This window comes from Python bivittatus, unplaced genomic scaffold (genome assembly GCF_059951505.1).
Source record: "Python bivittatus isolate LINGU-HERP-01145 unplaced genomic scaffold, Pbiv_v1 ctg000480_np1212, whole genome shotgun sequence".
Lineage (NCBI taxonomy): Eukaryota > Metazoa > Chordata > Lepidosauria > Squamata > Pythonidae > Python > Python bivittatus.
In genome coordinates, this window is record NW_028277075.1 from 54,395,337 (window position 1) to 54,417,623 (window position 22,287).

A 22,287-nucleotide genomic window follows, 5' to 3' on the forward strand; every position below is an offset into this window, starting at 1 on the left:
TTGTTTATTAAATAGCTCAATTTGGAATTTATCCAACTTACTTAAAAACAAAAACAACCATATTAACAGGACTGAGGTATTAATTCCATCTTTGATACTGTGATATGGTAAATAATGGAAGATTTCACTTATTATATTGTCTAAGGCCATAAAAAATAAGAGTTTATGGATCATTTGTGGGGCTGTAAGTAACTTGGAGACTCCAGATTTTAAAATCTGGTTTGTGCTAGGTGAGATCCATGCTATAAAAATAAACTATTGCTTGTCTCTCTTCTTCTTATGCAAGATGCAAATAGCAGCCTCTTGAATATACATTTTTAGTTTACATTATTCTTTTGTAATAGGGGAATACAGTCTTAATCTGGAACTGGGTCAGAGGTTTTTCCTAAACATGTAGGTGTACTTAATATGTTCTTGAAAGCTTTGTTCATAAGAAGCAGCGGAAAGAACATCCCAGAAAAAATGCTTTTGCTAATGTGTACACCTGTGTTAAGAGTTAACACAATCTTGAGATTTCATCTGTTTCCTATGTGCCCATTTTAAATTTAGTTATTCAGAAATGAGTAATGTCCTCGTGTTGTAAACTGTGAGAGAATGCTAATGGGGATCTGCTTCTTGTTCTCAGCATTTCTGCTAAAATGAGGGAAATCTTTCACTTGGCTTTCTGAATAGTTTCTTAAAATCCGTTTTGAATGTTAGAAGCTTGGCTAAGTCTAGCAAGTGCTTTAGCTTAGTTAAGGGAGCCAGATGTTACACATTGACCTTAAATGGTAAAAGCTCCCAGAGTGAGTAGAACAGAGAAAGAGAGAGAGAAGGAAGCTTTGCTGAATGGGGAAAACAAGAGGAATGGCTCAGTTTTAGGTAAGTAGTCTCTGTAAACTGAGAGTATAGCACTTTCTTCAGCCAAGGAACCTTTTTCTACCTTAAAGGTACAGTACCTCATTGTTATGCTTTAGTGAAGCCTTATCGATTGTCCTGGATTTCAGTTTCCTAAACAGGAGTATCTTGGTAAAGTACTTAACTTAAACCCCCTTCCTTCTCCTGTACTAGTTTGAATGTGCATACAAAACCGTGCTCAAGAAATGTCAGTGTAAGTCCAGGTTAAAGCCTGATGTTTAATGAACTAATTTTATTGGTAAATTGTGCTCTTACCTTAATTGTTAAGTGAAGCTCTTCTTGGCTCACAATTTGAGATGTTTAGCTATTACTCCACTTATAAATGAATGTAAAGTGAGCTCATTGCAGCAGTAATGCACAGCTGTACGGGCTTCTTTGCTATATGCTCACTTAGTATATAGTCAAATTGCGTCCTTTGATGAGATATCTGCTTGCCTTTAGAACCTGTCTTTTCAGAAGATGTCTCCAGAACTGTGTCTTTGGAATGATGGTCCCTATCTATTTTTCAAAAAAAGCTATAAGCATACTCAGGAGATTTCTTTAAGGATTTCTAAAATTAAACACAAATGATCTTTAAAAAACAATCTTACTGGAAGGTAGGATTGGATTGTAATTGGTTTGCAGGTAATTAACATTGTTTATAAGCAACCATTTTAAAGTATACATGCCTGATACTTCTGTTCAATTTTTGTTAGCTACCATGAACTGAAAGTTTAAGATTCTGTTGATAGCCTTGATATTTATGCAAGCAAACCAGGGCTGGTTTAAAAGTATTCCATAGTAACTCTTTTATTAGAATTTGCCAAGAATTCTAACTTCTGGAAATATTTATTGTATATTTGTAATCATTTTAAGGGTTATAACCCAACCCTTTTCAATAACTATAGCTCAATTAAAAAATATATTTTGTATGTTATTACAGCATTATAAAAATATGCTGAACAGCACTGTTCTATTTCCATTGGAAGTGCATTATTTCTGTTCTTTCTGATTGATCTCCTTTCAGGAGATGTTAAGATTCTATATTTGCTATATTTGTTTCTGGTGCTCCAGAACTTACCTAGACTTATGTGCATTCTTCCCTTAAGTCATGGCTATATTGGAATGCATGCTATGTCTGTTTGTTTGTTTTTTGTCTTGTTCTTGTATATTCAAGAGCTTGAGTTAGCTGTAAGCTCTAAGGACAGGAAAATAGCTTTGATAAAGAATATCCAGTCCTCTACATCTAGTTTTTGAGACTCAGGACCAAACTGTTCCTGAACACCTTTGATATGTCTGACATTTTATTCTAAACCAAATAATGAAAGCAGGAAACTTCATACTTAAATGCTCACATTTCAACATCTCTTGCTGTTGTATATGTGACTGTGTGAGAAAGAATGCAGAGCACAATAGAATTAGGTGCCTGAAGATTTTCTGAAAGGAGAGAACTTAGTTGTCTCCATTGTACACTATTAGTTAACTCCTTGAAGACCACCAGGCTACCATTTTGCTTTCATGTCTCAAAGGCTGGATGATATTTAATTTGGAACAAGTTTTAAATCACTCAGGAGAAACAGGGGATATTCTTAGCATTTACAGTAAGTACTATACTCAGCTATAATTTATATATTGATAAAATACAACATTGTTTTATCGGCTATAATCTGTTTTATATTCAAAGTATATAGCTTGTAATGCTTATATTTATATTGAAGTGTAGCAGTAGAGATGTGATGTTCTAGAATGATGAATAAGAAAACATTCAAATTGCACTTATTTTCATGCAGGAAAACGAAATTTATTTGGGAGTTGTAATAAGACCTTTAGAAAGGGTCTAATTCTTAATTTCTTTTAAACTGGAATATTTGCTTTGGATCTTATTTTCAGCTGTTTTTAAAGAAATATAAGTGATGGCTTAATGATATAAACCTGGCTTTTTGTGGAAGAGCTCAAGACTGAAAAATGTCTTGTATGCAGAGAAATACTCCAAACAGAAATTAACTCACCTGTAACATCTAAACCATGATGTACAATCAGGTCACCTGCCCTAGTAACCCCAGCACTCATTTATTATTTACTGAGAAGATGTCTTGCTAGCTCATGTAATGTCTGTGTTATCTTTCTGCCTTTATTTGGGTTTTAGGTCCTTTCAATTAGTCCTTTCCATTAGGATTTATTTCCCTCTTTAAAAAGCTGTTGAATGCCAGTCCTTCCAATGAGGATCAAAGGATCTGCAGATCAGTTATATTTCCATTCAGTTTTATTGACAGTAGGAATAGGGGAGTTTCCCAGCCCATCTTTATTTTAAAAAGATTCTTTTCAAATACATGACCATTTAAAATCTGCATGTGGTTTTGTTCACATCTTCTTTCCTATAGAGAATTTTAAAGAGACCTCTCAAGAGGAGTCACAGTGAGTGAGGTCTACTCCATGAGATAAGTGATAGGATCAGCCATGTGCAGGCAGTAAAAAAGTGTGCTGGGATGGAAAAGAAAAAGCCAGGAAGGTGCCCCCCCCCAAAAAAAGTGAGTGAGGTTAGGAAAGGGAAGAAAGCCTCACCCAAACTTCTGGTTCCTGATGTAATTTTTAAAAAGATAATTTTGTTTAAAAACTTTTTTTTTAAAAAAATGTAATCACATATTTTTCAAATTCCTTCCAAAGCTTTTGTTTCATACGAATCTTTCAAAATCTTTTTTTTGGAGTGGGGGTGTGGGGTATGGAGAGGTCCAGTTTGTTGACAGAACAACACTATCTTGTTCTGCCCAGGAAGCTATTATGTGCAGAACTTGCAAAACAAAACCCTGACTGAAATTTCAGGGGAACCTGTGCTAAAAAACCACAATATGAAAGACTGAATTGAAATAAGCCAATTTATGGATACAACTTATTGTTACTCTCAGCCTACATTGTACGGTAAGAACAAACTAAAAGTTGGATGAGAGAATTTATAAATAAAACGTTTTAAAGAATTCATAACTGTTTAGTCATGTTAAACATGCATTTTGTTAGGGGAAGAATGTTTTTGTTTGTTTCAAATAAATAGCAGTTGGAAGACACAGTAGAGCACAATGTGTAGAATCATGGGATATGCTATAATGAAGCTACAGCCTGGTCCTTTGTACTACAGTAATAACAGTTGTGTATTATTTAACATTTGTCTCTCCATCCCTCTTCACTGTTTTAACTGCAAATTCCTACTGATTGATTATGTGCCATTAAGTCAGTGTCAACTCTTATAATAATAACATAATCTCATATAGATTTTCTTCATGACAATCTGTTCCTAATTTGGTCCTTTAGGTCTTCTAATGGTGCACCCATCACAAATGTAACCTAGCCCAGCCACTTTGCTGTTGGTTGTCCTCTTTCCTTCCACCTTTCCCAGCACTAGAGATTTCTCTAGAGAGCTAGGTCTTTGCATCGTGCCTCCAAAGTATGGCAATTTGAGCCTTGTAATTTGTGCCTCATAAATTTTTTAGACAACAAAAATGTCAACATAGTTCTTTGTAAATCTGTAATACACTATATGCTGCAATGGTACAGTATAAAATAAAAATAATAGCATTTGCACATCAATATTTGAAGGCTCAAATTCACATAGATTGACTAAAAAATCAATCATGGGAAGAGCTTCAATAGCATTAAACCCATATTGATGATTAAAGCTTGAACAGTTCATTAAAATGCCAGGAGATATTTAAGCCAGAAACTATTTCCTTAGAAACATCTCTGTTCATATCTTGCTGTATATCCTTATTTACTTCCATCTTGAACCAAACAAATGGGATCCTATCATGTTTATTGCTGTGGCAACTTTTAAAAGTTTTTCCTATATAGGTCTTGATAAAGCCTTGCAAGCTGAATGACAGCCAGGACTTTCTTTTATAATCTGTTTCCAGGTCAGAACCAATGCTCAGCTCTGTAAACCATGAAGTGACAATCGGTATAGAAAACAAACCTCAGCAAATGCAAAGTACAGTACCCTTCTCCCACTACTTCCCATCTGGGAATAGGCCTCCATTGCAGACATGACTTGCAATTAGTAGGGACACTGTACAAATACACAATGTTTTCTCAAAAACAGTTTGGGAGATCTGACTTTGAGAGCAGATTAGAAGTGCTTGTTTGGCAAAAACTTTGGGCTAGATGAGACATCTCTAATGGCTTCTCTCTCTAGAAATGAATACTACTCATTCTTTTTTTAAACACATAGATAAAATATAACAGTAAAAGTTCACACTAAAGACTTTGAATGCTTGTAAGAGTCTGCAAATCATATACCATATCTTTGACAAAGATACCCTCTGTAATTTCTTCCATTCATATTTGACTTATAAGCCATCTTGTATCTGCTCTGAATCTAAAAGCACATGCCAGTTTGACAACCAAAAAGATGCTATAAAAAGTCTGTTGCTCTGTTTAAATGCCTGCACTGTTACTATGGCAATTGCATTCTTTAACTGATGTGAGAATTGACAATAGTTCATTGCCATGCCTCTGATTACTTCAAGGAAACTTCCCATTCATCATATTAGGACTTTATTCTCCCAAAACATTTTGCCTGAAATGCCATAGGTTGCATTTTAGGTCCAAAGTGTGTATACTTGTAAAGCTCATTGAAGTTACTAGGACTTAATTATTCTTAACAATGTCTAGGAGTGGAATATGTACTGGAGTCTTCTAGCTCCAAATAAAGAAATAGGGAAAATACATGATATCCAGATATTTTCAGGATAACAAGAACATAAACTAGACTAAGACCATATTCATAAATGGTTATACAATTTGCATCTTAAGTATTTATATTGAGCTTTTGCCAAACCTGTAACAAAACTAGAACCAGTGACAGACTTGTGTATTTCCCTAGCAGTATTAGTGGCCAGAGTTCTCAAAGTTGGAGGCTCTGGTAGCATAAGCCAAGCATTTTACCTTCTGTCCTGTCATGATTGTTTGCTATATGAGAGAGTTGCTAACCTCCTCTCTCTTGTACATTAGTTCCCCTGGAGATTTTGAGAAGGTAGTTTTGAAATGAAGACTGCTCTCAGGTTTTCTCTTTCTTGCTCCACCACTTTACTACTTGTCCAATAAATAGATACAAAAGATTTCATCAACCTGGTGCTGGATTTCAATTCTCAGAATTCCCAACACTTCTATAGGTTGAGGAAGGGTGCCCTCAGTAATATGCAAATGCCATTTGGAGAGTTGATTGTCATATATTTGAAATGCATTAGGCCAAATACATAATGTTTTGTCATTGGATTGATAGCTTTCTGTCTGTGTTTATTAGTATTTTCTTGCCTTTAGTCTGCCTGGAAGGAAATTTTTGTATGACCTCTTGTTTTTTCTAGAGCAAAAAAACCATCTCCAGTGCCCTGAGCAACAAGGAATATGGGAAAAGAATAGGTATTTGTAAGGCATGTACAATTAGGTCTCCATCAAGATAGCTGCATGTGCAAGTAGCCAGTGAGTTTTGTCTGGGCTTGGCTAGGATCAGGCTTGCCTAGTACTTGGATGGGAGATCTCCCAGGAATGCCCAGGCTATAGGCTAGAGTAAAAACTCGAAAACCATCATGGAGGAAGTAATTGGCAAGTCATCTATGTTACTGCCAAGAAAATTATACGGTTGTGTCTGTGAAGCTATCCAGAATCAAGCTTAACTCAAGGGCATCTTTATATGAAGGCATTTGGCACCCTAGAAAGAATGTCATTTAGTCAGGCTTCATTAGATTTTCTACAAATATAAAAGCTACTCCATCAAATTGAAAGCACGTTTTGGAACGCTGAAGAAGAGACTAAGCACACCAAGCTGTAAACGGTGCTGATAACCACTGGTGCTTGGGATAAGATTCTCATTGCAGTGTCAAATTAATCACTGCTTTTTCTGTTGAACAATATGTTGTCCAGCAGAAATAGAAACTGACCAAACTTTCTCTGCATGAGGAATGTTTAACTATTAGATAGATGCATGTGATGGTAAGGCAGGGAGGCATTTTTTGGCGGAAGACTTTGCTTCTGTGGCATCTCATTCCCATATTAGCACTCAAGGACTTGCTGAATCATGGTTGGTTTAAGATTGCAGTAGGCCCAATAGGTAAATGCTGGAACTTTCTTTAAACAGTAAATGCTGAAGTATTAGAAATTTACTGTCAGGGGTTCCTAAATGACTTTATTGCCTGTAGTCTCATTTTCTTCAAAGCAGTAGGATCCAATGCACCAAAAAGTGTATTTTACTATTTATTTCATGTACTTGAGTTCTTTCTCCCCGTCGGCAATTTTGGCTTTCCTTCTCTTTCAACCACACGCTTTGTAAAAACTAGGGGGAAGGAACAGAATGCTGTTTCTTTTTTCAAATAGACATTAAAAGCTTATAGAGCAAATGGACAGAAAAATCCTAACTAGAATACTATGTGAGTCTTTAGACTAAGTGTTGGTACAAAACGAACCAAGCAATTTGTCATGCAAACAGCCCAAACTTTTTGTAAACAGGCCTATGGTCAAAGAACCCTTGGATGAACTAGAATTAATGCCACTAAAAATAAATAAGCAATGTGGGATAACTATTTTAACATTTTCATTACAATCCCAATGGTATTCCCAAGTGTCTGAACCCATGGGCAGCTAGCCAAATTGCATATTCTTATATAGCTGGCTCTCTCAAATGATCTTTTCAAGTTTGGTGTGTGCTTGCTTCTATGTAAATTAATGTATTTTTGGCAAAGTCTTGGCTTTTAAGTTATATACACACACACACGCATGTATGTATGTATGTATGTAAGATATGTTATCGCTTTGCTCCATCATAAAACAACAGTCATAGAGTTTATGCCATTTTTTCCTAATAAGTGCCTGACTGGAATATTATGAGCAGTTCTCAATCCTGAATTTGTTTCCTTGTTTTTAATATCAGAGTTTCTAACTGGCTATCACTATTGTTGTTAAATACTAGGGATGTTCACAGAAGAGAGGATAAACTCACTGACCTAATTAGGACTTGGAGCATTTAGGTCTTTCTGCATTCCTATATTTTTGTATGCTGTGTTTCCTAAAAATATTGCTGCAGCTTGGGTAGTAAATTGGTTTTCCAAGTTGCAAAATATAGTTGACCATGTACAGTTTCAGCTGTTCTTTATCCAGTACTTAGAACTGAGCCTAAGAATTAATTAGCAGGAATGCAAGAAGAAGGATGGTTTCTTTCTGAAAACCATGGACCACATTTTTTAAAAATTAGCAACATGGAGCCATAGTGGGTAGATTTTTGATCTTTAATCATCATATTCATCCGGATAGGTTCAACACTTGAAGCAATGATGCCAACACATGTTACTAGTCTGTTGGAATGCTCTTCCAAAGACACCACCCTGCGTCTCCTTTGGCTTGTCCTTTGAAATCTCTGTTGGTTGTTTCTAAAAGTGTTAAAAGTAAGGTGGTTTCCTCCTGAAACTAGCTAGGCCTGGGAGAAGTGCAAAGCCGACGTTTCCAAACTTTGCCTGCCCTTTGTGGTAGAGTGTATACATTCAATTTTTTGTGATGTTAGGGACTATTTGGTTTTTCTCATATTTTGACCTTGCAGTAGGGTGTTTACCACCACCACTTGGAGGCTTCAACATCAGTGACATGAGTAGATTGTTGATTAAATTATGTTGCTGGATAGAACAGAGGCAGTGAATTTTGACAGTAAAATCTTGAGCAGTCTCTGTCCTAAAAAAGATGATGCGGATTTGTCCATAGAGCACAGGTTGCCCACATCTATGATAGCTTTCTCCTATCTTGCTAATTCTACTTCAAGTTCATCAGTAGACAATTTTCAGATATTTTCTATGAGCTGAAGTTTCTGAATCATCTCCAGAGATAGTCTGTAGAGTGCACTGCAGTGTATTCACCTGAAAGCCACTGAAGTTTGAAGTAGACTTCTTGTGGAAAAACAATAACTTGAGAGACAGGAAAAGGAAAATTCAAGCTCAGTTCGTAGTGACTTACATAGATTCAGCCATACAGTTCTCTTGGCATGATACAGAACTAGCTTACAGTAGCCTTTTCCTACATGTTTTTTCAGCTTCCAGGCTGAAACTATAACTGGGCATCCCAGGTCATTTCCCCAGCCAAGTACTGATCAGGGCCAATTCTACTGTACTTAGCTTTCTTTTTTCTAGAACACTCAAGTTCATCTTGGTCAGGGTTCTCCAAAGTGGTCAGTATTGACTCCCAAGGGTCCATGGAATTTTGAAGGGGTTGATGTTGTTGTTATTTGTAGTACTATTAGTTAAAGTAGAATTAAATTATTTTCATGTAAAGTTTGGGGGATGATGAACAATCCAAAACCTTATGAAAGGGTTGATGAGCTGAAGAGTTTGGGGACCCCTGATCTAGGTGAACAGTGCTGTATTGTTTTACTATTTCATGCACAGGGAGACACATACTTGTATATGTGTTCATGTGCATGCCCCTGACAAAACTGCAACTAACATAAAAGTATGTTCTGATCAATGACAGCTTAAGCCAGAAGAAATCTGCAAGTTTTTAAGGTGCCACAAAGCTTGGTTCCAACAGCATTTAGAGGAACTCACCACTATCATTAGAAAGATAAATGCTGCATTGCATCACAACTCTGTCCTTTTAAGCACGCGTGTAGCATCATGGCACACGTAGAAAAGGGGTGGAGCTTGCATCACGCTTCTGCTGACGTCAGTCTAATTTTCCATCACATCCCCCATATTACTGCTTGGTTCTGACAGATTAATTTGATTAATTTTGGCAGTATTTGTACAGATGATATTCGAGGGGGAATTAGACTTTCAATATATGCCATCAAAATTATTTAGAATGTATCATGGAGAAGGAGTAGCATACATCTATGAGTCTAACTTGTAAAAGCTGATACCTGAATAAAACTGAGTTTTGTTCTAATAGGTTTTTGTCTTTTTTAAAATAGGAGGGTACCACTTGCTCAAAATCAGCATTTCTGCTACCGATTTGTTTTCCCTTCTTGACTTCCAGAGCCATATTTTCTCTTGACAATGATGATTTCAACTTTCCAACATTACTGATAGGTATGAACAACTGCATTTCTAAACAGTATGTAATATACAAGTGAAAATTAAACAGTTTTTGCTTGTTGGATTTAAAGTATAAAATATCTCTGAATAACATAGTAGTTCTTATACTTGGGGTTTCTTTCCAGTAAAATCATAAAGGGCTACCTGATTACATAATTGGCTTTTTATAACTTCTTGGTTCTTTGTCTTACATTTTTATCTGGATGAATACAGATTAATTAGGGTCTTAGCATTTTCCCAGGTTTTTAAAAATAAAAAAAACTTCATAAACTATATTTTAGCACATTGGCTTGATACCAAGAATACCAGTGACTTCAATCATTCCTCGGGCTTGGTGGTCTTTACTGTGTAGGCTTCAACACCCAGAATTCTCAGCAATAGCTATGCTGGCTGGGGAGTTATGGGATTGAAGTCCACATATCTGGAAGATGTCCAAGTTTGGAAAGGCTGAACTGGTTATCAATCTCATAGTGTCCAAGGCTTTAATTGTCACATGCATTGTGTTTACTCGTCATTTAATTGCATTGTAAAAAGCATATTCTTTTCTGAAATTAATGTTTGTATTTAAATTAATACCCAAGTTAAAATTCATTTTTGTAAATGTAAACGTGCACCTGTAGTTAATTTTATTTCCTCACTTTCCTTACTTTCTTTTCCTCAATTTAATATATACTAGGACTTTGATTTATTCATCAGAGTTGATGCTGCAAAACTGTAATCCAGAATGATAGTCTTTCCCTTTCTCAATCCTACTGTTTTGTATCTCTGTGTGCACTCTCTTTCTTATATGTAGAGAAGAGATTCCATGTGCTCTCTTTATCAGAGTCATATGATAGGCACAGGTCTTTTCTTTTTATCCTTCAACATACATGTTGTGATATAAATGGGTGAACTTTGGTATGCCTTGAAAAGAAACAGAAGATACAGTGAACAGCCTCTTCTGATGTCTCTTTTGGCCAATGCTTGTTATATTCTGGTGTGGTATTCCAACTCCTTTTGACTCTAAATTCAGCACCTCACTTTGGATGACAGTGGTGATTGATTTGTAGTGTGGTACACTTAATGTACACCCTCACATCTAAATGTCTAAAAATGGATGCTGAATTGAGGGCTATTTTCCTGAGATTTCATATGTAAACAGAAGATTTAAGCATGCTACTCCAAAAAGTGAGAAACAGCTATTTCTAATGTGGGGAATAATTTCAATTATTCAAGTCTGGAGTTACATAATTAAATAGCTTTATTAGTACATCTTGCCCCCAGCCCAAGGATGAGTACCTTGTTTCTGTTGAGGGATACAGTGGTGGTGTTGAAGCAAGTAGAGAATGGAGACATCTATTTTCTCATCTGCACTCAGGATGATATAGGATAGAAGGATCTTGATACTTGAATTACAGCTAATTGATGGACCAATAGAAACACTAATCTACAGAAATTCGATAATTCTGTGAAGACTAGTAGCAGTGGTAGATGTGATGATGATGCTGTACCGCAAGAATGTCCAGATAAATCAGTTGGGTAGATAACTTGCTTGGAGATGGGAACGCTTCCCCAGTGGGCTATTTACCCCATCAAAGCTCTGGATTGACCAATATATAGGTAACTTTTTGGTTAGCTGGCAAGATAATGATTTATGTGGCAGTCCTGTGGGTTTAATCAGTTGAAGAAGTACATAATTTATATTTGAGTAGCATAATAGCTGGAAGAATATATACAATTAACAGTAGGTGCCTGCCATCTTGTTCACCTGGGTTTCGGTCAGATCTTCGCTAGCTATAAGCAGTGTGAACTGTATTAGCTGTAGCATATATAATGAAAAGCATCTTAACACAGTTAAAGTATTAACAAAAACTAGATTCTTCTAAAGTATCTTACCAAGAAAAAAAAAAGATGCTTTCATTAAAACTGCTACCATCTATAGAGCCTTCAAAAGTATAAGCAAACTTTTCCAACCTTTAAAATAAGATATAAATTTATTTTCAGAATTGGCTATTCCTTAAAATAATCTTCCCTCCCTCCCCCTTTCTAAATAAGCTTCAACTTGCTGTTTATCCAAAATGTCAGGTTGCATTATATTGGATTTAACGTGTACTTTTAAAATAAGCTGTAATGGAATTTTTTTTGTTAGTGCAACTTTAAGCTTTACAGCAAAAAGCATTTGCAAATTACATAATACACAGTGTTGCCTCCTAGTTTCTGATCTTCAGATATTGTGTGTTAATCATAGATGCACTGAATTTAGAACACATTTCAACTCAGAAGAGATGTTGGATGTTTCCTAATCAGTTCTTCGTGGGTCAAAGATGGGGATTCAAAGAAAATCTCTTAAACAGCAAAAGACATGCATCTAAGACTGAGTATGGGCAAAACAATACAAGGTAAATTGAACCTACTTTTTGCATGAGGATTGGCTTTATAAAATGTCTTGTAAAATTAGTACTTTTTCAAGAAATACTTTATTAGACGGTGATGTTAATGCCCTAAAAGATGTTTCATTTAAAAGAGTAAACTTCTTAAAATTACTCAGCGAGCAGTGTTTTAAAAGATATGGAAAGGAAAAGAAGCAAGGATGAAATGAGCCATTGATGTAGCAAAGTAAGCCGCTGAACTTTTGAGAAGCAAAGTGAGTTAGTATGACAAATGTAAAAAGGCATCATATTTTCCTATCTTTTTGTTTCCCTCTTAAAGTATGTCGTGAATCTGGAACACTGAATGCAACCCTAACAAGGTTCCTATGGTAACTAATTATGCAACCAAATGTTGACTGTTAGATAGAAATATGTATATTTAGATTCTTATTGCCACAGTAAATTGGCCACATTTAAAAAAAAAAAAATCGATGGAGCCTGTCTTTTGTGGGAAGGGTATTTTCACTTGTGCTCCTTTTCTATTTACATTGGCAATGCAAATGTACAGTTAAAAGCTGTTTGAATATTGGTATAGCCAATTAGACATAAGGATATACACTTCTATTTGTAGATTTAAATTCAAAACCTTTGTGCCTTCTTGAATAAACTGAATACATTGATCAGTTATTCAAATTCAAATTATATGTATAAATTATATATTCAAATTGAAAGTGAATATATAAAGACTTACCAGTTTTTCAGAATTAGGTTTACAAATTCAGCAGATACTGAGATGCAATAATTATTAAGTCTATATCTTAATATCACATCTTGTTAATTGTTTTTATTTTTTATTTATTATAACCGTCTAACTCCAATGGACTCTTGTTCAGAACATTTGTATTGTTTAGTTTATATTCATTTTTCATTTATCAGCTTTAACTGTAGATCTGTTCCTGACTGAGCAATAATCAACAGGATATGGGGAAATGAAATTTTACAGGTGATCAAAATTTTAGATTGTCAATATAAGGAAATTTGTAGAGCTAGTCAGACTTAATACCTTAATGCCTTCCAGTTATAAAACTTCCAAAATTCGTGTTGGTTGTGCTTGCTGGGAATTCTGGAGATGGTAGACCTAACATGTAGAGCATAGCTTAGGGAAGGCTGTTGTAGGCTCTATTTTCCAGTATAATGTAGAGAGCAGTAGAAAAAGAAATATGTAGGCAGCTTTCTGCCCAATTGCCAAATGAAAAGGAAACCTTCCAATCTTCTGAATTATGAGTGCACAAGCAGGACAGTGGGAATGTCTTGCCTTCTTTTCCATTCTTCCATCTGTTTCTCAGAGAAGATAAGCAATTTCTGTACTAATTTCTTTGGATATCGTTTTGTAATTGTAATTTTGTTCCATTTGGCAATTACTGCAATATTGCTATGACTTAAAAATAGGCATAGCTTTCAAGACTTCAGTAATATTTTGTAAGGCCCTAAAGACCTGGTTCTGGGGCCTGGGCCTGGACCTGGGGCCCCAAGTGTGTGGTTATCTTCTGGCTGTGCTAGCAACTGTCGATTGTAGTCTCTTCCTTAACTGCTGCGTATTTTAATTTTTCTATTTGTGATGGAAATTGTTTTTAATTTATTTTAAGGTTGTTTACCACTCAGAGACGAATGACCATACAAATTGAATAAATAAATAAATAAAAATATTTGTTAGAAAATTCAGTTCTACAAAAGCTGTTTTTATTAACAAACATGGTTAAAATGATAAAGCATATAATCCAAATTTCTTTCTGCAAAGTATTGCACTAGCAGAATCTACAACCTAAAGTATTAGAAAAGCTGGTCATCTTGAGATTGCCCAAACTATTTTACCCTCTTTGTCCTGCTTACCCTTAGAAAGTTGCTAATAATCACTTCCTGGATTCTTGTAGGTCGCTAAGGGCAGGGAACAGATTTAGCCACCTCCCTAACAGTGTCCTCAAATGTACCCAGTTCCTTTTTCCTGCTTAAATTGCTACTGTTCATTTCAACTGAGAAATAGTAAAACAACAGAAATCAAATTAAGGACAAATGTTTAGTTTCCAGAAACTAAATGCTCCAGGAACATGGATGCTATTGAAAAAGACTATTGTGCTGTCTTCTGAAGGCAGCACCAAAATTCTAGAGAAAATTAGGGTTGGTTTGTTTGTTTTTTAAGTTTTCCTAGGATAGTTTTAGAAGAAAAGAGACCAGGCAGTGTTTGATCAGGGCACTTGCCCTTAGTTACCATCTTCACCCCCAAATCCAGAAAGAGAGTCTCATGCCCCACCCCCACCGTGCCATCTTAACAGTGCTCAGTACTCCCACAAGCTGATTAGCGCTCCCTCCAGCTAAGTAAAGGAGAGCACAAACAGCAGCAGCCAGCCAATTTCCTCCCCCTCATCACCGCCTCACGTCATTTGTTTTGCAGCAAGGAAAAAATGATATTTTGAGAGGGAACTGCAAAGCCATCCCATGCTGAAGTGATAGTGAGGTGTTCTGGCACTCTGACTTCACCACCAAGCAAGGAGAACCAGGGAAACAGGATGAAGCCGGAGTTCTTGCCTATAATTTGAATACATTTTTGCCATTAGTTTGGGTTGTATAGTACCACCACTGAATACTTTTATATGGTGAAGATCCAGCTGAGAAGATTTGTATATTGTCGAAACTGTCTCACAGCCTTTATTTAAGAAAAAGATGCAATATATTGAAGCACTAGTGAAGAAAAAATGCAGATTTTTTTAATGTACAACAGATTAGAGAGACCACAAATGAGAGGATACAAACAGAATATGTTTTCAAGCAATTTGATTTTAGAAATAGTTTTACTTTTTATATTACGGCTGAAAAGTGGATACAATCTGATATTTTTTGCATTGCAATTCTGTAAATCTGTCAAAATGTAACCTTGACTGATTATCTTAAATAGACCTTGGATCCAGATTTTGTCATGTGTTCTTGACATACTTGGCACAAATGGGCCAGGAAGAAAAATGTTTTTTAAAAAACTTTCCTTTTAAAAACCATTGAAGTTCTTACTTGCATCCAGTCATCCTAACAAACAAACAAAATTAAATTCTAAACTGAAATACAAAAACATTGTTCATTATTGCAATTTGTTTTTTTAAAAAGCAAGAGATACACTGGTAAGTTTAAATAACAGTTCAAGGACTTGAAGTTTAAATCGAAGAGCTTAAGTAGGAATCGTAACTTAAGAAATTATTAAACAACAATAAATGTAGCATACTCATCAGAACAAATATCTGAATGCTAATTTCATATTGCAACACTTGGGATTCCAATATCCAATTTAAAAAAATATAATAAAACTGACCAAAATGTCATGAAAATCATAAATCTTGTGAGATCTCAATGAGAATTCTGTAATCTTATGGGATTTGGTGCTCTCTTGAAATCTCAATAATTAAATTAATTAATAAAATTATTTTTTCTTGATGTTCTTAACATTGCTTGAGATCACAGGATGGTTTTCATCAGGGTTCCTCAACCTCAGCAACTTTAAGATAGGTAGACTTCAACTCCCAGAATACCCTAGCCAGCCATGCTGCCTGGGGAATTCTGGGAGTTGAAGTCTACCCATCTTAAAGTTGCTGAGATTGAGGAACCCTGGTTCTCATGACATTGTGGTAAAAGACAACATGAAGAACAGATGTGTGAGCATTGTGATGCTCAACCAGAACTGACTTGAGCTAAGAGCTCTTTCATACACATCTATACTTGTGGCCCATAGGACCATATGTATCATTATGCCAACTGATTCTGTGAAAGAAAGAGCAGTTGTGAGCATACCTAAGATATATGCAGCCTTCTCCAAATGACAACTAGCATATCTAATGGGAATATTCTGTGGGACTGAGATCATGGTTTGATCTCCATCTAGAGGTGTATGATGTTCTCTGTTGTTTTTTGGTTTTGGTAAAATACTTTATGAATTAAATGAGTAGGCAGAACTGAATTGTGGGGCTAATATCATTTGGAACTATAGTATTGCAACGTAACATTAGAATGGTTACATAAATGGTAGGATTTATGAAAACTTTCTGAAGAAACATTTTTGAAAACTGTTTAGGGCATTTGTAAAAAAAAAAAAAAAATTGAAGATAAATGTAAGCAAGTGAGTGATTAGGTAAGCATAATAAATTCAATAGACTTACAGCTGCCCAAACATATTAAATCTTTCAAATGAGTGATAGCTGAGCCAAAGAATAAAATTATAATTGAGGCTAATAAGCTGAAATAAAGGAAAGGAGCTAAAATGACATAGCTAGGCCGAAAAAAGAAAAAAGAGAAAGTGTAGGGCTTTATTGTGTCCATTTAGAATACATTTGGTATAATACCAAATAGCCTTTCCCCCCATGTAAAAGAATAGTAAAAATGCTTCTAGCATTACCCCTCCCTTAGAGACACAGAGACGTTTGGCCAGAAGTGTTTATGTTTGCAGTATACAGCAGTCTGCAATATGCTGGTCTGTGACCATAATAAAGATTTGATTTGATGTGAGCAGTTTCCAAAAGCCAGGAACCAGACTTTTTCACATTGGTTTAATGTTGGTGTCTCTCAGTGGACGAAGAAAGGTACAGCAGGAGAGGATCAAGAAAACCATAGTGTGATAGGGCTCCTGGTTACTAAATTCACTCACTAATGTATTCACAGCACATTGAATCATAAACTAATATGCTAAGCCACAGAAAATTAACCCTGGTTTTAACTAACCAAATTAGGTCAGCAGCTGATATTGGTACACAATTTTGCTGGGGTAACTGTAACTCTGGGGTTTTAAAATTTTCTTTTGAGCCCCAGTACTAGCTCAAGAGTATATGGTACCCCTAAGTCACATTGACCGATGGCATCACCTCCCACCGATGCAAAGATTTGCATTTTTAGAATAATTCAGAAAGAGGGGCAGCGTTGGCACCCTCTAAGCATTGGTCCCCTAGCCTAAAGTTGGCCCTGCTGTGCTGTCAGACATTTGTCTTTTGGCATGCAGGGTAGGGCTTTCTCCGGCATTGTTCCCTAGGGAGTGGGCTTCCTGAAAAGCTGAACTGGCCCCATCTCTCAGTGTTCAGAAAATATGTAAAGATGTATCTCTTTTGCCAGGCTTATAAATGGTTAGATGATTTTAGCATTTTCATTTTTTTTTTTTAGTATTTTCATTGTTATTTTTAACATGCTATATTCTGCTTTAAAACACACACACACACAAATATCTTTTGTAAGCCACCTTGATTGCTCACAAGACGGAATGGTGCATAAATCAAATGAGTAATAATAATTTATGCATATATTGGAAGATCAATAGGACACGGTCGATATTTGTGTCCTACAAGTAATGCTCTTTGCTTTTAATAACTATAGGCAGCTTGCTGTAGACGGCTGTTAACGTGAACCTCATAATGCATTGGCCTTGTCAAGTCTAACATCTTGGAATTTAGGGAAGAGACCATGGGGAATATATAACAAATAGCAGCAACGTTGTTGCCAGTTAGCCTGTAGTGTTGATATGGTGGTTTCTAAATGCAGTAGTAGAAGGAAGTAACTTTATATTGCAGAATGTTAATTTACTGTTCATCTACTGTTAGTCTGATCATCTTCACATTGGTATTTTCTTAATTTCATTATCAATTTCTGCTCCCCTAACTACAGTCATCTTTCATCCTTTCTAATTATTGTATATAATCTTGCTCATCAAACCATTTTGTGTTCACATTGTTTGGCCACGGTTCAGTGAAAACAAAGAAAAATGACTGATATTATTAGCAGTTTAAAATAATGTTTCCTTCAGGCCAAGTTCAACTCCTGATAATGTTGTGGACAAACAACCCAGCAAACCAAGAAAAGTTTTGATTTGACTATCTGTGTCCTTGTTTACATAATAATATCATGTTAACTATTTCATGCCCCATTAACAGATCAACAGTTTTTATGGGGCTAATTTAAGACAATTTCATATTCTTATGAAAACTAGTCTGATCCTTTTGCATGCTTTATGTAAGCATGTTGAGCATAAGAATCTGGATTTTCAACCAAGTATCTTGTGTACGTAGTAATACTTTAACTGTTATCTCTGTTTATTATAGATTCTTATAATCTAAAGATTGGATGGAAAGTACTAATTTTATGGAAGAAATGTTTTGTCTGTGGAAATCAGCCATTCCAAAATTTTTGGTTAACTGCTATGAAATAAATTATTAATATAGAATTTTCCAGTAAAGTCTGTTATATGTAATAATGAAACTGCAACTGTTCTTTCTCAAGATTTTGTAAAAATGCTCAAAATAACAGAGGAAGCTAAAGCCTGTAAAGCTTGAACTATGATTCTAATAACATAATCCCTCCTATCTTTCATCCCAGTAGCATTATTGGATTTGAGACAGTGCCTCGTTAATAATTTCCATTGTAAGAGAAGTAGCCCTAAAGTTAGGGGTGTTGAATGGAACTAGAGCTGAAACTTTAGGGGAATTTAAAGTCATCTAGGAGAGGTTCTGCCAGACAATACCTTTAATGAGAAATCATATGAAATGATTTAAACTGGGGAAGGGGGCAGCCAGATTTTTATTGTCTTCCATTTATAGCCTTCTTACTCCACTTCTGTTGATCTTTTTCCGTACCAGAAAATAAATCCCTCAAGGAAGAAACGAGAGGAAATTTGTGCAATCCTTTTAGATTGGCAGCACTAAAGCTCCAGTCCAATGAGCTGACATTGCTTAAGGACTGGCAGACCCTGCATCTCCCTGTTTCTGGACTATATTCTATCCTTTCAGCAGTTGTACAACTTGTCATGAAATTGGAACACAGTGTTCAGAAATAGAAGGGCATTGGGCATTATGGCTGAATTTTACACATAATTTGGTTTGTGACTTGCCATATTTTGCAAACTGTCAGTGAATAAACTATAGTTTCTTTAGGGTAGTAATCCACAATTTTAAACTTACTGCATATTGCAGCCATGGCTATCTGATCTGCAAATAGAAGCACGTGAATAATTTTTGGTTCCCTGGATTATTCCTCATTTGTTTTTTCCTCTCATCTCTAATAGGATCATACTTGTACATTAGGGTTTACCCTTTTATTTTAAGGGTAAACTAAATAAATTGTTCAGTAAACTACAAACAGCCATTCAGATTTTTCTCATCTCAAGACTGGTTTGTAGAACAAAGTGCAGATAAAACAGAAACATGTTTAGCATGACAATTTGAATGCAATCTGTCTCTGGAAGGCTAATCTTTTGAAAATAATTCTTGCCTTGTAACAGTTTCTCACACAGAGTTCTGCTCAAGAGAATAAAATTTCCTTGTTTATGATACTTTAAAGATAGCAAGCCTTATTTCATGAAAGCTGATATATAGTTCAGCTTTGCTGCAATTGTATTTATCCAAATGCAGAAATTGTTTTAGCAAACTGTTTTCAAGTATGAGAACGACATTAATTCTGCAATCTATAATTATCCATTAGCAAGAAAAGTACCAATTGAACTTAATGTAATTTATCATCATGTTTCTGTGAATCTTCATTTTTCCCTGAATATCTGTTTAACGAGGTAGAGGAAGCATGTCAAACATGGTTTCTGGAATTCTTTCCAACCTCTGTACCAGCAGTGACCATAAGAAGCATCTGTATTTTCTTCCCTGTAACAAAATACATAGTTACTTCTGCTTTCCCTTTGTGTAGCATCTCTGTGTTTGTGTATACGTGTGCACGGGAAAGCACAGGGCAGGTTCCATATACTTCTTCCCCTTCAGGAGGGAGAGGGGAGGGGGCTGCTGCTCAGCTACCTCTCTTATAGGGCTTCACCTGGGAATTTTTTTCTGGATTTCTTTTCTCAGCTATTGCTAGTTGGATCCAGTCCATTTTCAAATTCAATATTTTTTCTTGACTTCTCCCACTATACCAAATTTAATCTCATTCTATTCAGGATTCAGATAATTATCCTGCCTCTTGGATAGACAGTTGGGCAGACAGAGTCCTGAGCTCTTTACCTAATTTCTTTCCAACATTTAGTTGGATAGGAAAGAATAAAAAGGAATATAACACAGAAGACCATTTTAGTAGAGTGCTTGAATTAGGGCAGGCGTGAAGGAAACATTCAACAAAATCCACAAGGGCGACTTTCCAATTCCATTTCTCCATGTTTCTGGCTAAATCATATCCCCATCACAATCTTCAATAAGAGAACCAACTTGAAAAATAAAAGTCACAGGACTTCTCTGTCTCCTCCAAATAGACTGAGAATAGATCTGGCAATACATCCTTAGGTGAACAGTTAGAGGTTATGTGTAAAATTGTTTATACCTCAGTAGGAGGGTAATGGGATAAAGCTATGAGATTGGAATATCATGCCAAAGATGCTATTAAACTGTCAATATATCTTTGCAATCATTTTAAAACTCTTTCCATTCTTATATTTTCCTCTTTTATATTTGCCATGGTAAAGCAGAATCTTTAAGGTCAACACTCAGATTAGCCATGAAAATGGAGTAAATTGCATTCATCTGCCAAGATATTTAGGCGTGACTCAGTGGGTAAGTTTACTGATTATTTGTATTCAACTTTCCTAGCTGTGGTTAAATGAGCTGTAAGACCAGAATGGTTTGAAAGCCAAGCATTTCTAAATACTTTTTCCTTTTATGGAATAGAACTCCTAGAACATCACTTCCTGGATATTGTATTCTCTAAACTGTTCAGTGATTCAAGAAAGTTCTTTGCATCCAACTCTGAGATTTGAGCCTTGGGGTAAAGATTAATATTCTGCCTCTCTATTTTAAGCAGTGAAATTCCAAAACATGAATCAACTAAACAAAACCTATTTATATTATATTGGATATGATTGGAACAACAGAATGTAGTGAGCTGTGGGTTTTCTATTTTGAATTAATTTACAATATGCGTAATCTGCACTAGTTTTATATATTTTATAAAATTCTTTATTATAAAAGCCACTCTGCTGTAAAGGCTGAATGTTTTATTCCCTGGATTTTATATGAGCTAATAGTCGGGGTTTCCTCCTTAGTTTTCTACTCCAGTACAGTCCTAGCTCATTACACTGATGCAAACTAGCATGTTCTAGCTCTATGCCTAATTCTGAATGCTATTTATTTTAAATCTATAAATCTACCACTTCCTCTTAAAAATCTTGAAGATGATTTCAGTAAAATTAATTACATTTGTTCTCTCCAGCCTTATTTTTTCCTCACATTTTAGAATAGCAATGTTGGAATTTACAGACAATTATTATCTAATATTTAGAGGAGAAGGAGTCCTTTAGATGTGATCCAAAACTATCCTTAAATTTAAAGGTGAAAGTAACCACAGAAAGCCGTGTGTTTTCAAAAGAGACCACGTTTTTGGCTCTATTTCAGTTAGGGATTAGGTCTACTTTTGTAGTGAAATGGTCTTAATTGCCTTGTGGAATAATATTTGCATTGTCCTGTCTCATCTGTTTCTGAGCAGTTTTCAAAATCATCAGTCACTTATCTTTTTAAATAGCCCCTGAGTTTTATTTATTTGTTAGATTCATATCCACCATGAGGATTGTTCGATCATCTCATTTTTTTTTTCCCCACTACAATAACAACCTTGTGAAATAGGCTGGGCTGAGAGAGACTGGCCCAAAGTCACCCTGTGAGCTTCCATGACTGAAAATGAAGTAAAACCTGTGTCTCCCCAGTACCAGTCCAACATCCTAAGCACTACAGCACACTGGCTCTCAGCTGGGTTGGGATGGGACCACCTCGCATTAATTTAACATGTGGTGCTAGGGGATCTTCCCGCCAGGATCCCACAGGGTTTCCTCTTTATCCTTAATGCAGTTTAACATTTATCTGAAGCTACTTAATGACACCATTTGGAGTGTTGGTGTGCAATATCATCACATGTTGATGGCAGCCTTTTTATTTTTCCTTCTCTTTGAAATCTGCTATAATTGTGAGTTGCTAGTCTAGTAACTTGCCGTGCTAATAAAGCAGATA

General features: G+C 35.7%; 1 protein-coding gene across 7 annotated transcripts in view; it reads left to right on the forward strand.

Annotated features, from left to right (window-relative positions):
- The first annotated feature begins 738 nt into the window (after positions 1-738).
- Positions 739-22,287, forward strand: part of IRAG1 (inositol 1,4,5-triphosphate receptor associated 1) — an 82,401-nt gene continuing 60,852 nt past the window's right edge. The window contains exons 1-4 of one of the 7 annotated variants that reach the window (XM_015888273.3): positions 739-861; positions 9,809-9,926; positions 12,160-12,310; positions 20,754-20,841. In XM_015888273.3, coding sequence (XP_015743759.1) covers positions 12,204-12,310; positions 20,754-20,841 — 195 coding nt within the window. In that variant the 5' untranslated portion in view covers positions 739-861; positions 9,809-9,926; positions 12,160-12,203. Of the gene's footprint in view, positions 862-9,808; positions 9,927-12,159; positions 12,311-20,753; positions 20,842-22,287 lie in introns of those variants that run through there. The other 6 variants (XM_088145937.1, XM_088145936.1, XM_025167379.2 and 3 more) reach the window with 6 other exon arrangements.